The sequence below is a fragment of the Brassica rapa genome, chromosome A03, assembly GCF_000309985.2.
Source record: "Brassica rapa cultivar Chiifu-401-42 chromosome A03, CAAS_Brap_v3.01, whole genome shotgun sequence".
NCBI lineage: Eukaryota > Viridiplantae > Streptophyta > Magnoliopsida > Brassicales > Brassicaceae > Brassica > Brassica rapa.
In genome coordinates this window covers 12,070,872-12,081,201 of record NC_024797.2, presented here as the reverse complement: position 1 = coordinate 12,081,201, position 10,330 = coordinate 12,070,872, and the positions used below count along the sequence as shown (strand labels likewise).

Sequence of the window (10,330 nt, the reverse complement as noted above, 5' to 3'; positions counted from 1 at the left end):
AAATTATCTTGACCTACCACATTGTCTTTTGATTAAGGTTTAAGATATCTGCAATGAAAATTTCTCAAGTTAAATTTCTAAGAATGTAAACACAAATTACAATAAATATATTTTAAAAATATTGAGAAATTTTCTAAAATTTTTTAATGAAAAATTTAACATAAATTCCTATTTTTGAAATATTTCTTTATTAAATGTTAATGTTATTTTATATCTACGAGAAACTCATTTTCCTTGATAATAATGACCTAGGCATATGTGACCCAAAAAAAACTGTGACAAAAAAAAATGACCTAGGCTCTGATCTTATTTGATTGTACGACACGTCATCGACTCGAAGACCAAACATAAGCACTCCTTGTTGCGCTCTCCGTTAATTGTCTACTTGTATAAAGCTATAATATATTTTTTGTTGGGAAAAACATAAAGCTACTTATATAATAAAACTCCTTTTTATTAATTAGCTCCATTATAAAGCTAATCTAACTACATAAATCTCTGTCAAACCGACTATTTTCATATTCATACATTCAAATATAATGTAAAGACCTTTACTCTCCTTCTGTATTCTTTCTTTTATGCCATATTAGTGGGCGGATTATATAATTTTGTTTCAAATTTTCAGTGTCAGTAGTTGTTGTTATAATTTATAACGATTTATCATCCGTTTTATAAGATTTGATGGCTGGGAACTATCATTCGTTCGAAAACCCAATCCATAGATTCAAAAATTACAACTTTGGGAGCAGCTCATCTCATCATCAAAATCATGATGGTTTATTGGTGGAGGATCAACAACAAGAGGAAAACATGATGATAAAAGAACAAGACAGACTACTTCCGATAGCAAACGTAGGAAGGATCATGAAGAACATTCTCCCACCAAACGCAAAGATCTCTAAAGAAGCAAAAGAGACTATGCAAGAATGTGTGTCCGAGTTCATAAGCTTCGTCACCGGAGAAGCCTCCGATAAATGCCACAAGGAGAAGAGAAAGACCGTCAATGGAGACGATATCTGTTGGGCTATGGCAAATCTAGGGTTTGATGATTACGCCGAGCAACTCAGGAAGTACTTAAATCGTTACCGAGTTATTGAAGGTGAGAGAGCCAATCATGGCAGAGGAGCTAAGTTATCCTCACCGGATAATTAATTGGTCCGTGGCTGATTGTTTGATTTCCTTTTTATATGATCTTGTTTGGTTCTTGACCAGCATCTTCTACCATTATATATATGGCGATGTATTATATATCATATATATAGTACTACAGATATATAAATAAACATATATGATTATATGTATAAGATGCATCTTTGGTTTGAGGCTGTGAAGAAATATATATGTGTAGTTCTTCCTGATTTTGTTAATTTTCACTGTGAAAATGTAAGCGTGCTTTTAAATTTTCTTTTGATAATCCATATATATATGATCATATAATATTTATCAATTCGGGTAAATTAATTGCCGATTATGGTCTCTGAATTCAGAAAATAAAGATTGGTGGTGTCGTCTATAATATATGCAGATGAAGGAATACATGAAACTCTCTTCTCTCTCTCTCTAGATCTCTTCTTTGTTGCTTCATTTTTTTAGCAAATAACTTAGATTTAATTAGTTTTTGACTGATATAAAATAAGTCTTAGCAGAACACCATACAGCAAGTCTTGCCAGAACCACCTAACGACATTTTATTGTTTGCCATCTTAGTATTTATATAACCGTCAATCATGAAATGAATGGAGAATTATAATGCAAAATCAAGTTTGCAAGGTTCTTCTTCTGGACAGTGAAGATATATAGCATGTGGTTGTGCACTAGAGGAATCACACCATTTTTTTTTGGGCAAACCATTCATTAGAATAAACTTGGAACAAAGTCATTACCATGGAGGAATCATACCATAAGATCAAAATTACATATTAGATAAATTTTCAAAATATAATGTTTTGTACTCTGTAGAATTTGTATTTTTTTTTAACACCACCTGTAGAATTTGTATATATGCATATATATCAATCAATTTTGTCGATGAAAAAAACATTCGTCTTGTTCAGTGTTTGTATATACAAAGTCATCATTATCAGCATTTGCATACAGATTTTCACATTTAACTAATCAACACTAAAATTCCATTCCGTACAGATATCGAAGTAGATATAAATTTACTACTTCAGTATTGTTTCTTTAAACTAATAACTATTTAAACTTTTGTAGTTATGAAATTACTATAATTGTACCTCTTTGTAAACAGTAAATAGTACAATAAATAATAACTAAAAATTGGTTTATAAAGCGAGTGGTCCATAAATCCCGAACAATTCTCACTGGTTCTTCTTTTGATTTTTATAAGCCCTAGACTCCTGGACCATCCAAATAAAGAAAGCTATATATATACTCCAAATTCACGCTTAATTACCACCATTTCAATGGTTTTTGGTTAATATCATTTAAACAGTTGATCAAACAAAAAATGTTACGTACAGCTTCTCAAAAGATCATATATACATTTAAGACAAGCTGATATATAGCTGATATAGAGTTTGAATTAAAGTGTTATTAATATTGGCATATGTATCTTGTTTTTAATGTAAATTTTATTCAATCAAATGCTTATATATGTAAAGTTGTTGGAAAAAAATAAAGAATCAGACATCAAGCATGTTGGAACTGTTCTTTCGTGTCTTTCTTCGTTCTTGTTCTAAACCAAGTGCTCAAATCTTCCGCCAAAGTGTCGTCCTCCATTTGTTGAATTGACATGAGCCTGTTTCGAAGTATCTAATCCAATTGCTGAATTGCAAACCAAATACTGGCTTATAGTTAATTAACGGACAAACCTTACGAAATTTCCGATATCACGTAAATGGGTTACTAGTATGAAGCCCATTTTGATAGTATTTGTAGCACATGGAAAATTTGAAACGTCGTTTGCTGGAATTCATATCTCATAAAATCGAAATAAACTTAATTAGGAGTAGTACGCTCCACTTCGATTTATATCATTTCAACTTTCAAGTTACTGATCAGAGAACGCGGTGGAGAGACCTCCACGAGTGGTGGGAGGATGGATGGAGACTTATTGCATAAACATATTCGTGGTGGTTTGGGTTTGATTTGGGTTCGGAGGATGGGCAAGTATGGTCAATTTTGTTCGCCGGATCAACACGTTTGGTCTATTCACCAAATGCTACCAGTGCCCATGCACCTCACAAGCCTTGATATTTACGTATTGGACATTCAAAATTTTCCAGTTTTGTAAATGAATATCTCTATAAATTAATAAAAATTTAAAGTTTTAATATTATTAATTTATATAAGTTCTACCGTAAGTAGAAATGTTGAACCGGTAGATATAAAAAGTGTTTTGGTATATAAGATATAAAATATGTTGACTATCACAGTCAAAAAATTTTTAGCTATGGAGTAAATTATTAATTGTTTGAATGTTATACAATGCAATTTCTCAAGATAATAAAGACCAAAAATCAAATTTAATAAATTGAACTTCACCATGGGCTTAAATTAAGGATCAGTCACAAGTAGGTGTTTGTTTCTCTGCGTTACGTTGGATCCTTCACAACTGAGGGGCGGGCGTCACCAGCGAATATCGAGGCAATAGCCGTGTTAGTTTTTTAGCCGCAAGAAGCAGCGGTAGCAATCAAAAATTAAACATGTTATCACGGCAACACACAACACCTATGACCGCAGTGGCAATTAACAATAAGTAGAAGGGACGCTGAAATTTCTAGCCTTCCGCGTCTCGTTTTTTGTGTCTCCGGAAATCCTTTGGCAGTTACTTTAGCTTCAGATTATATTAGGGGTTAAGAAACAAACACGGCTAATGTCAAGAGCTTTTCGTTGCCGTCGGCATGGGAAGGATACAAATGGACGTGATCTGGTTAAAAGACCTAAAATTCCCTTCGCATTGGCCTTAATCATCGCTGATGCAATCCTCGTCACACTTATCATCGCCTATGTTCCATGTGAGATCTAATTTCCCACATTTTTATTTAATTTAATAGTGTGCATTGGACATGCATGGTTTTAACCGTGGTACTCTTAACAGACACGAAGATCGTTTGGGATGCTTACATGTCACAGGTTAGTGGGTTTCTTGGGGGAGAGAGAGAGTATGGGAGCTTGAAAGGCGACACAGGGCCCTTGGTTTATCCTGCCGGTTTCCTCTACGTTTACTCTGCCATCCAGAATTTGACTGGAGGCCAAGTCTTCCCAGCTCAGGTTCTTTGGAATTGACTCTCTTTCTTGTGGTTTAGCTGTGGACCTATCGTTTTACTGTGTTTGTCCAAGAGAATACATTCAATCTTTGTTCTCCGTCTCTTTAATGCCTGTTTTGCCATGACGCTCCTTCATGCCTCCATCGCTCTCGTAATTGACATCTCGGCATGCTTGTTTTCAGGCAAGACTCCTCCTCCTTTTCCCCTTCTACTATATCTCTTTCTTCCTATCCTTGTGACTGGCTGACTGCTTTCATACCTTTTTTATGCAGCGGAGCTGTCTCTATAAAGATGAATGTACTCTTGTCTGCTTCGCCTTTGTTGCTTCTCCTACTAAAGGTCCGAGGAAGTGATTTAGTTGCTTTATTATTCTCCTACCATTGATTCTTCATATGTCATACGAGTTTTGCTATTCACAGGCCATGAATATAATGGGTGCGGTATCTGCTTTAGTTACTGCAGCTCTTGTTCAGGTTTCACTTTATTATCTCTTACAAATCCCCATTATTCTCCAATTGTTAACTGCTTCTCCAATCTATATAGGTGAGTTGCAGTATCCAACAGAATTATGATGATTTTTGATTATGCAAACAAGTACCATTCAACTGGTCAGTAAATGGTTATACAGATACTTGTGGGATATATTTGCCCTTTCTGACAACATATCAGGTTACATACTTTCTCAAATATATCTGTGAATGGATGACATGAAGCGCATCTGGTGTAGTGGTATCATAGTACCCTCCCACGGTACTGACCAGGGTTCGATTCCCTGGATGCGCATTTTTAGTTTATGTATTCTTTCGAGTCAATAATGGTAGTTGGTTGGGTGTTTAGCCGGTTTTGGTTTTGGTTACGATGAGAATCAAAATCAAGCAGCAATTGCACACCAGTCTACTGCCCTGCTCCCTCATAAAGAAAGGCCTTGTCGGTATTTAGTGACGCATGGCCATTGTGACTGGTTGACTGATTTGTTGTTGAGTTTTAAAAAGATACAAAAAGAAATTGAAGACTTTTTTGGTAGGGCCTCTATTCTGTATAAATTACAATATAATAATGACTATTGGAAGTGGATACAGTTACTTGTTTTATTCTTGATCACACAAATAACTAGAGCGGGTAGGTGTGTGTGTGTGTCTACTTAATGGTTTACACGAACCATGCATGGAGCCAGCCAAGAAAGAGAGGAATGGATCGGATCACCATGTTCCTCCTGGCAGCTACTCTCGCTGCTGTGAGATGCGGCTGCGATGCTAATTACACCAGAAACGATTTCCCTCACGACTTCGCTTTCGGATCCGGCACTTCTGCTTATCAGGTATGGAAGAAGATATTTTCTTCCCTCTTTTTTTTTTCTTTGTCTCATCTGAAGAAGGAATTTTTGTTTGGTCTCTGAAAAGTGGGAAGGAGCTTATGATGAAGATGGGAAAAAGCCTAGCGTCTGGGATACTTATGTTCACTCTCGTTAGTCTTTCTATTTTTAGTGTTTGGATTTTAGTTAAACCACGCTTGCTCGTTTTTACATTTTTAACACCAATTTTAGAATTAAAATTATTACCACCCAAAATTAGTAGGTTTTAAAAAATTTCTTGACATTAACATCAATTTTGGAAATTCAATGGTTTCAACAGGTAACTTAGATAATGGAGACATAACTTGTGATGGGTATCACAAGTACAAGGTTCACTTTCTCTTTCTTTGGACTTTAGTGCAAACTCTATGTTTTATTAGATTGGCAAGGTTGTTATCACCACTATGACATGATTTCCAATTGGGACTCTGCAGGAAGATGTGCAGCTGATGGTGGAAACTGGCTTAGATGCATTCAGATTCTCCATCTCTTGGTCTAGGCTTATACCCAGTTAGTGTTTCCTGTTGCTCCCCTTTTTCATTTTTTTTTTAAAAGGGACCAATTCAGTTTATGTGCTCTTTATCTCACCAGATGGAAGAGGTCCTGTTAACCCAAAAGGTCTACAGTTCTACAAGAACTTCATCCATGAACTTGTATCCCACGGTAACACCCTTCTTCTTCATATGTATATCCCACTATATAACCCTACTTTTAAACTTACTACTACTACAGGAATTGAACCACATGTTACACTGTACCACTACGACCATCCTCAGTCTCTCGAGGATGAGTATGGAGGATGGCTTAACTGCAGAATTATGTAGGCTACTCAAAGTGCCATTTACTTAGCTTCCTTTTTACATGTATCTAGAGGGAAGGATGATCTGAATACAAGAACACTTGCTTTTTATTTTGCCAATATTGCAGCAAAGACTTTACTGCTTACGCAGATGTTTGCTTCAGAGAGTTTGGGAACCACGTCAAACTCTGGACGACGATCAATGAGGCTAATATATTCACTATTGGAGGTTACGACGGTGGAGGCACACCACCTGGTCGTTGTTCCACCTGCTCGTCAGGCAACTCTTCCACTGAACCGTATCTCGTAGCACATAACTTGCTTCTTGCGCACGCCTCTGCTTCAAGACTATACAAGCAAAAGTACAAGGTATACATTTAGTAAAGTTGAGCTGGTGACAAAGAAGCATCATATTATATATATATAATGCGCAGGATACGCAAGGAGGTTCTGTAGGCTTCAGCATATTTGCAATAGGATTTAGACCTTCTACAAACTCCAATGATGATGAATTGGCAATTCAAAGATTCAAAGATTTCTTCTACGCCTGGTGAGTCAGGGGCACAAAATGTTATATAATTCATATCCAAGTTTCAGGGTCTAAATCATCAAAAATCCTCAGGATGCTTGGGCCACTTACATATGGAGACTATCCAGATGGAATGAAAAGAATCATTGGAACAAGGCTGCCTGTTTTCTCGGAGGAAGAATCAGAACTAGTTAAAGGCTCCTCTGACTTTGTAGGAGTCATTCACTATCTTGCTGCTTCTGTCTCAGACGCCCAATCCAAACCTTTTCTTCCAGGAGACTCCAAATTCTTCGCCGACATGGGTGTACTATTGACTTGTATGACCAAATCTTTTCAGTAAACAAAGTCTCTATGTTTGTTTTTGCTATAACCATTCTCATTCTTCATCTTCATTTTGGACAGACGTTGGGAATTTCACTGCCTTTGAGGTACAAAAGTTTCAAGTCTTCAAATGCAAAACTCCTAATATTCCTTTTTTTAATGCATCTTTCTTACTTTTTTTTTTCTTGTTTTGTTTTTGTTTGGACTAGTATGAAATTGCTCCATGGGCTATGGAAGGTGTGCTGGAATATATAAAGCAGAGCTATGGCAATCCTCCTGTCTACATTCTTGAGAATGGTCTCCTTTCTCTCTCTCTCTTTACTTCTCTCGCTCTCTATTTTTTTTGTGTTTCTCTGCTCAACTCTCTTGCCAACGCAAACACATAGGTAAACCGATGAAGCAAGATTTGCAGCTGCAGCATGAGGACACACCAAGGATTGAGTTCGTACACGCTTACATGGGTGCTGTCCTCAAAGCCGTTAGGTAAGAAAAGTGTTTTTTTTCTTACTTCCTGTTCTCTGTTTTTATTTTATTTTTGTCGGTGTATAACAACCAAAACATTTACCACGTGCAGGAATGGATCAGACACGAGAGGCTACTTCGTGTGGTCATTCATGGACCTGTATGAGTTACTGAGTGGATACGAGTATAGTTTTGGAATTTACTCTGTGAATTTCAGTGATCCTCATCGCAAGAGATCTCCAAAACTCTCTGCACATTGGTACTCTGCGTTTCTCAAGGGTAACACCACCTTTCTTGATTCCCAAGACATCATGAGCAACTTGTCTTCTTCAGCCACTTCCTTGTAGACTTGCAAACAATTTAGTAAAAATATTAATAATACTGGGAATGATTTAAGTAGCTCGCGTGATTTGACTATAACGGGAATGCTGTTTCACATTTACATAAAGTCTGTTGTTTTTATTGAACATAAAAGACCCAACAAACAGATACAAGTTAAGAAACTGGAAAGAGTGAGGATACAATACTAAACACAAAACACAAACAGAGGAGGGTACAATCATTTTATTAGAGAAAGCTCAGAGATGAAACAAAAGCCTTATTACTGCTTCTGGAGGTCAACGACCTTGGCCCAAGCAGGCCTGGCAGTGATCTTCTTGACCCACTCGCAAACCTTAGGGCGAGACTCAAAGAGGGCCTTGGAGTCGGTACCCATCAAGTAGTGGATGACAGGGAGGTGGTGGAGATCAGCCAAAGTGAAGCAATCACAAGCGAGGAACTCGGATTTGGAGAGCCTCGCCTCGTAGATATCCAAGACTCTGACGAGCTTGCCTTCGAGCTCTTGGACGGCGGCAGGATCGGTGGTCATGCCAAACATGCCTTTGAAGATACGCTCGAATGCGATCTTAGAGGCGATAGGGTCAAACTGTTGACCTTCAACATTAAGCCAGACCTTGGTGAGTGCCTTGACTTTGTTGCAGCCTGGGCACATAAGCTTCTCGCCTTTCTCGCTGTACTCATCCCCTATGTACTCTGTGATGGCTCTCGACTCTGTTCAAAAAAAAAATCAGCAATCATTGATGGATATAGATTCTGTTATAAAAACATATAGATATATGGTATATATAAAGATTTTTGTTAACTGGACGCGGATCGGTTGTAAACATTCGAAGTTATAATATAATAAACCAAACAACAATAGTTAAAAAAATAAACTCACCGAATAGAGTTAAGTCACCGTCTTGGAGGGCAGGGATTTGACCGAAAGGCTAAAAGAAAAAGGATATAAACGTCAGATCTGATGAAGACCAAGAGAAGAGACAAGGGGGACTTACGTTGAGGGAAAGGAAAGGCTCCTGCTTGTGAGCACCGGCTCTCATGTCGACGGGGATCAACTCGAACTCGAGTTCCTTCTCGTAAAGAGCGGCGAGAACGCGCATGGTGGCGGTGGACATGGGGACTCCGTGGACTTTGATGCTGGCCATGGTGATTGTTGGAGGAGAAGGAGAAGATTTAGATGTGAATTTCAAGTTGGGACGAGAATGCTGGGATGGAGAGAAGAGAAGGGATGAGTGGCGGAGTTTTATAGGAGGAGGAGGAAGGAGTTGTGATTGAAGAATAGTTCTCATCATTCTTTTTTTTTTTTTTCCAGAAACTTCTCACCACCACCACCACTCCCACGTCTTTCCCCCACTTTCTCTCTGCTTCTTTATTCTCTCTTTTTAATTATTTTTCATTATCTATAATACCATATTATTGCCAAGCGTCGGATATCTCAATCTCATATTTATTTACTAAATTTGTTTGTTCTTTTTTTTTTCCACACACAAGAAGAAATATCTGTTTCATACCAGTTTTTATCCTTTTTTCATTTCTATCCTTAAGCACAGAATAAAGGACTCTTGATCAGTTAAATGCAAAGGATTAACTCTGTTAAGGAAGACAAATAACATGATTATTATCATAGAAGTTAGATGAAAAGTCATCTTCTTGTAGAACCGGATGTTCGATTCTCAGACCACCCACTCTGTTTAATATATATGAAATCCTATTACATATATCATTTAGGCCAATTTAGGTGAATAACCAAAACAGAGAAGATAATTAGGTGATCATGCATTATTTTTATATATTTGCAAAACCATGTATAGAGAGATGGTGATTTTACGGTTCTGTCCAAAATTGATCACCGTTTGAACCTAGCTTAAATTTCTTTTTTTTCTTAAAAAAAAATAAAATTGCATTAATTATCAACCCCAAAAAGCATAGGAACAGTTACAACCACGGCAAAACAACAACGTTAGGTTACAGAAAACAAGCAGAGAACATCTATACCTAATCTAAGCAAAACAGAGAGAGGTTGAAGGTGAGAAGACAAGGGGAACGAGCTCCTCTGGTGAACACCGACGGCGGGCTTATCCGATTCCGAAGTATCTCTGGCGGGGGTGTTCATGCCCTACACAGATCCACCAATGAAACCTTCAAATCTGCCATCCACGGAGTTGTCCCGAGGCTCCAATTCGCCGGATACAAACGAACCGACTCCACGAACCCTCACCGCCGCAAAGAGGTTGAAATCTCACGCTGCTCAAGGTCTGAACCACCACGTATTACCTTCCACCAAGGCGCTGAGAGAT

The 10,330-nt window shown here is 37.6% G+C and overlaps 3 protein-coding genes, 1 non-coding gene and 1 pseudogene across 4 annotated transcripts; 4 read left to right on the top strand and 1 right to left on the bottom strand.

The window, feature by feature from the left end:
• The first annotated feature begins 631 nt into the window (after positions 1 to 631).
• LOC103858257 (nuclear transcription factor Y subunit B-5) lies at positions 632 to 5,914 on the top strand. The gene is made up of 3 exons (XM_033288564.1): positions 632 to 5,550; positions 5,633 to 5,696; positions 5,864 to 5,914. Exon 1 carries the CDS (start codon positions 682 to 684, stop codon positions 1,150 to 1,152), a length of 471 nt encoding a protein of 156 aa, XP_033144455.1. The 5' UTR covers positions 632 to 681; the 3' UTR covers positions 1,153 to 5,550; positions 5,633 to 5,696; positions 5,864 to 5,914.
• On the top strand, positions 3,831 to 4,814 carry LOC108871155 (annotated as a pseudogene).
• Positions 4,945 to 5,015, top strand: TRNAG-CCC. The gene has a single exon. It is a non-coding gene; the product is annotated as a tRNA-Gly (tRNA).
• Positions 5,307 to 8,093, top strand: LOC103858255 (beta-glucosidase 3). Its single transcript, XM_009135577.3, has 13 exons — positions 5,307 to 5,550; positions 5,633 to 5,696; positions 5,864 to 5,913; positions 6,018 to 6,093; positions 6,175 to 6,246; positions 6,316 to 6,403; positions 6,511 to 6,751; positions 6,817 to 6,932; positions 7,005 to 7,228; positions 7,314 to 7,339; positions 7,442 to 7,529; positions 7,619 to 7,715; positions 7,807 to 8,093. The coding sequence occupies exons 1-13, from the start codon at positions 5,377 to 5,379 to the stop codon at positions 8,039 to 8,041; spliced, it is 1,551 nt and encodes a 516-aa protein (XP_009133825.1). The 5' UTR covers positions 5,307 to 5,376; the 3' UTR covers positions 8,042 to 8,093.
• On the bottom strand, positions 8,085 to 9,416 carry LOC103858256 (glutathione S-transferase F8, chloroplastic). Its single transcript, XM_009135579.2, has 3 exons — positions 9,029 to 9,416; positions 8,914 to 8,962; positions 8,085 to 8,744 (listed from the first exon to the last, which is right to left on the bottom strand). Exons 1-3 carry the CDS (start codon positions 9,323 to 9,325, stop codon positions 8,296 to 8,298), a joined length of 795 nt encoding a protein of 264 aa, XP_009133827.1. The 5' UTR covers positions 9,326 to 9,416; the 3' UTR covers positions 8,085 to 8,295.
• Between the last annotated feature and the right edge of the window lie 914 nt (positions 9,417 to 10,330).

Excerpts from the sequence above, each read along its gene's own strand:
- LOC103858257 (XM_033288564.1), top strand. The coding sequence starts at position 682 with ATGGCTGGGAACTATCATTCGTTCGAAAACCCAATCCATAGATTCAAA.
- LOC103858255 (XM_009135577.3), top strand. The coding sequence starts at position 5,377 with ATGGTTTACACGAACCATGCATGGAGCCAGCCAAGAAAGAGAGGAATG. Across the intron at positions 5,551-5,632 it reads CCGGCACTTCTGCTTATCAG|TGGGAAGGAGCTTATGATGA; the intron begins GTATGGAAGAAG and ends GTCTCTGAAAAG. Across the intron at positions 7,716-7,806 it reads GCTGTCCTCAAAGCCGTTAG|GAATGGATCAGACACGAGAG; the intron begins GTAAGAAAAGTG and ends TACCACGTGCAG.
- LOC103858256 (XM_009135579.2), bottom strand. The coding sequence starts at position 9,325 with ATGATGAGAACTATTCTTCAATCACAACTCCTTCCTCCTCCTCCTATA. Across the intron at positions 8,963-9,028 it reads AGCCTTTCCTTTCCCTCAAC|CCTTTCGGTCAAATCCCTGC; the intron begins GTAAGTCCCCCT and ends TTTTTCTTTTAG. Across the intron at positions 8,745-8,913 it reads CGGTGACTTAACTCTATTCG|AGTCGAGAGCCATCACAGAG; the intron begins GTGAGTTTATTT and ends TTTTTTGAACAG.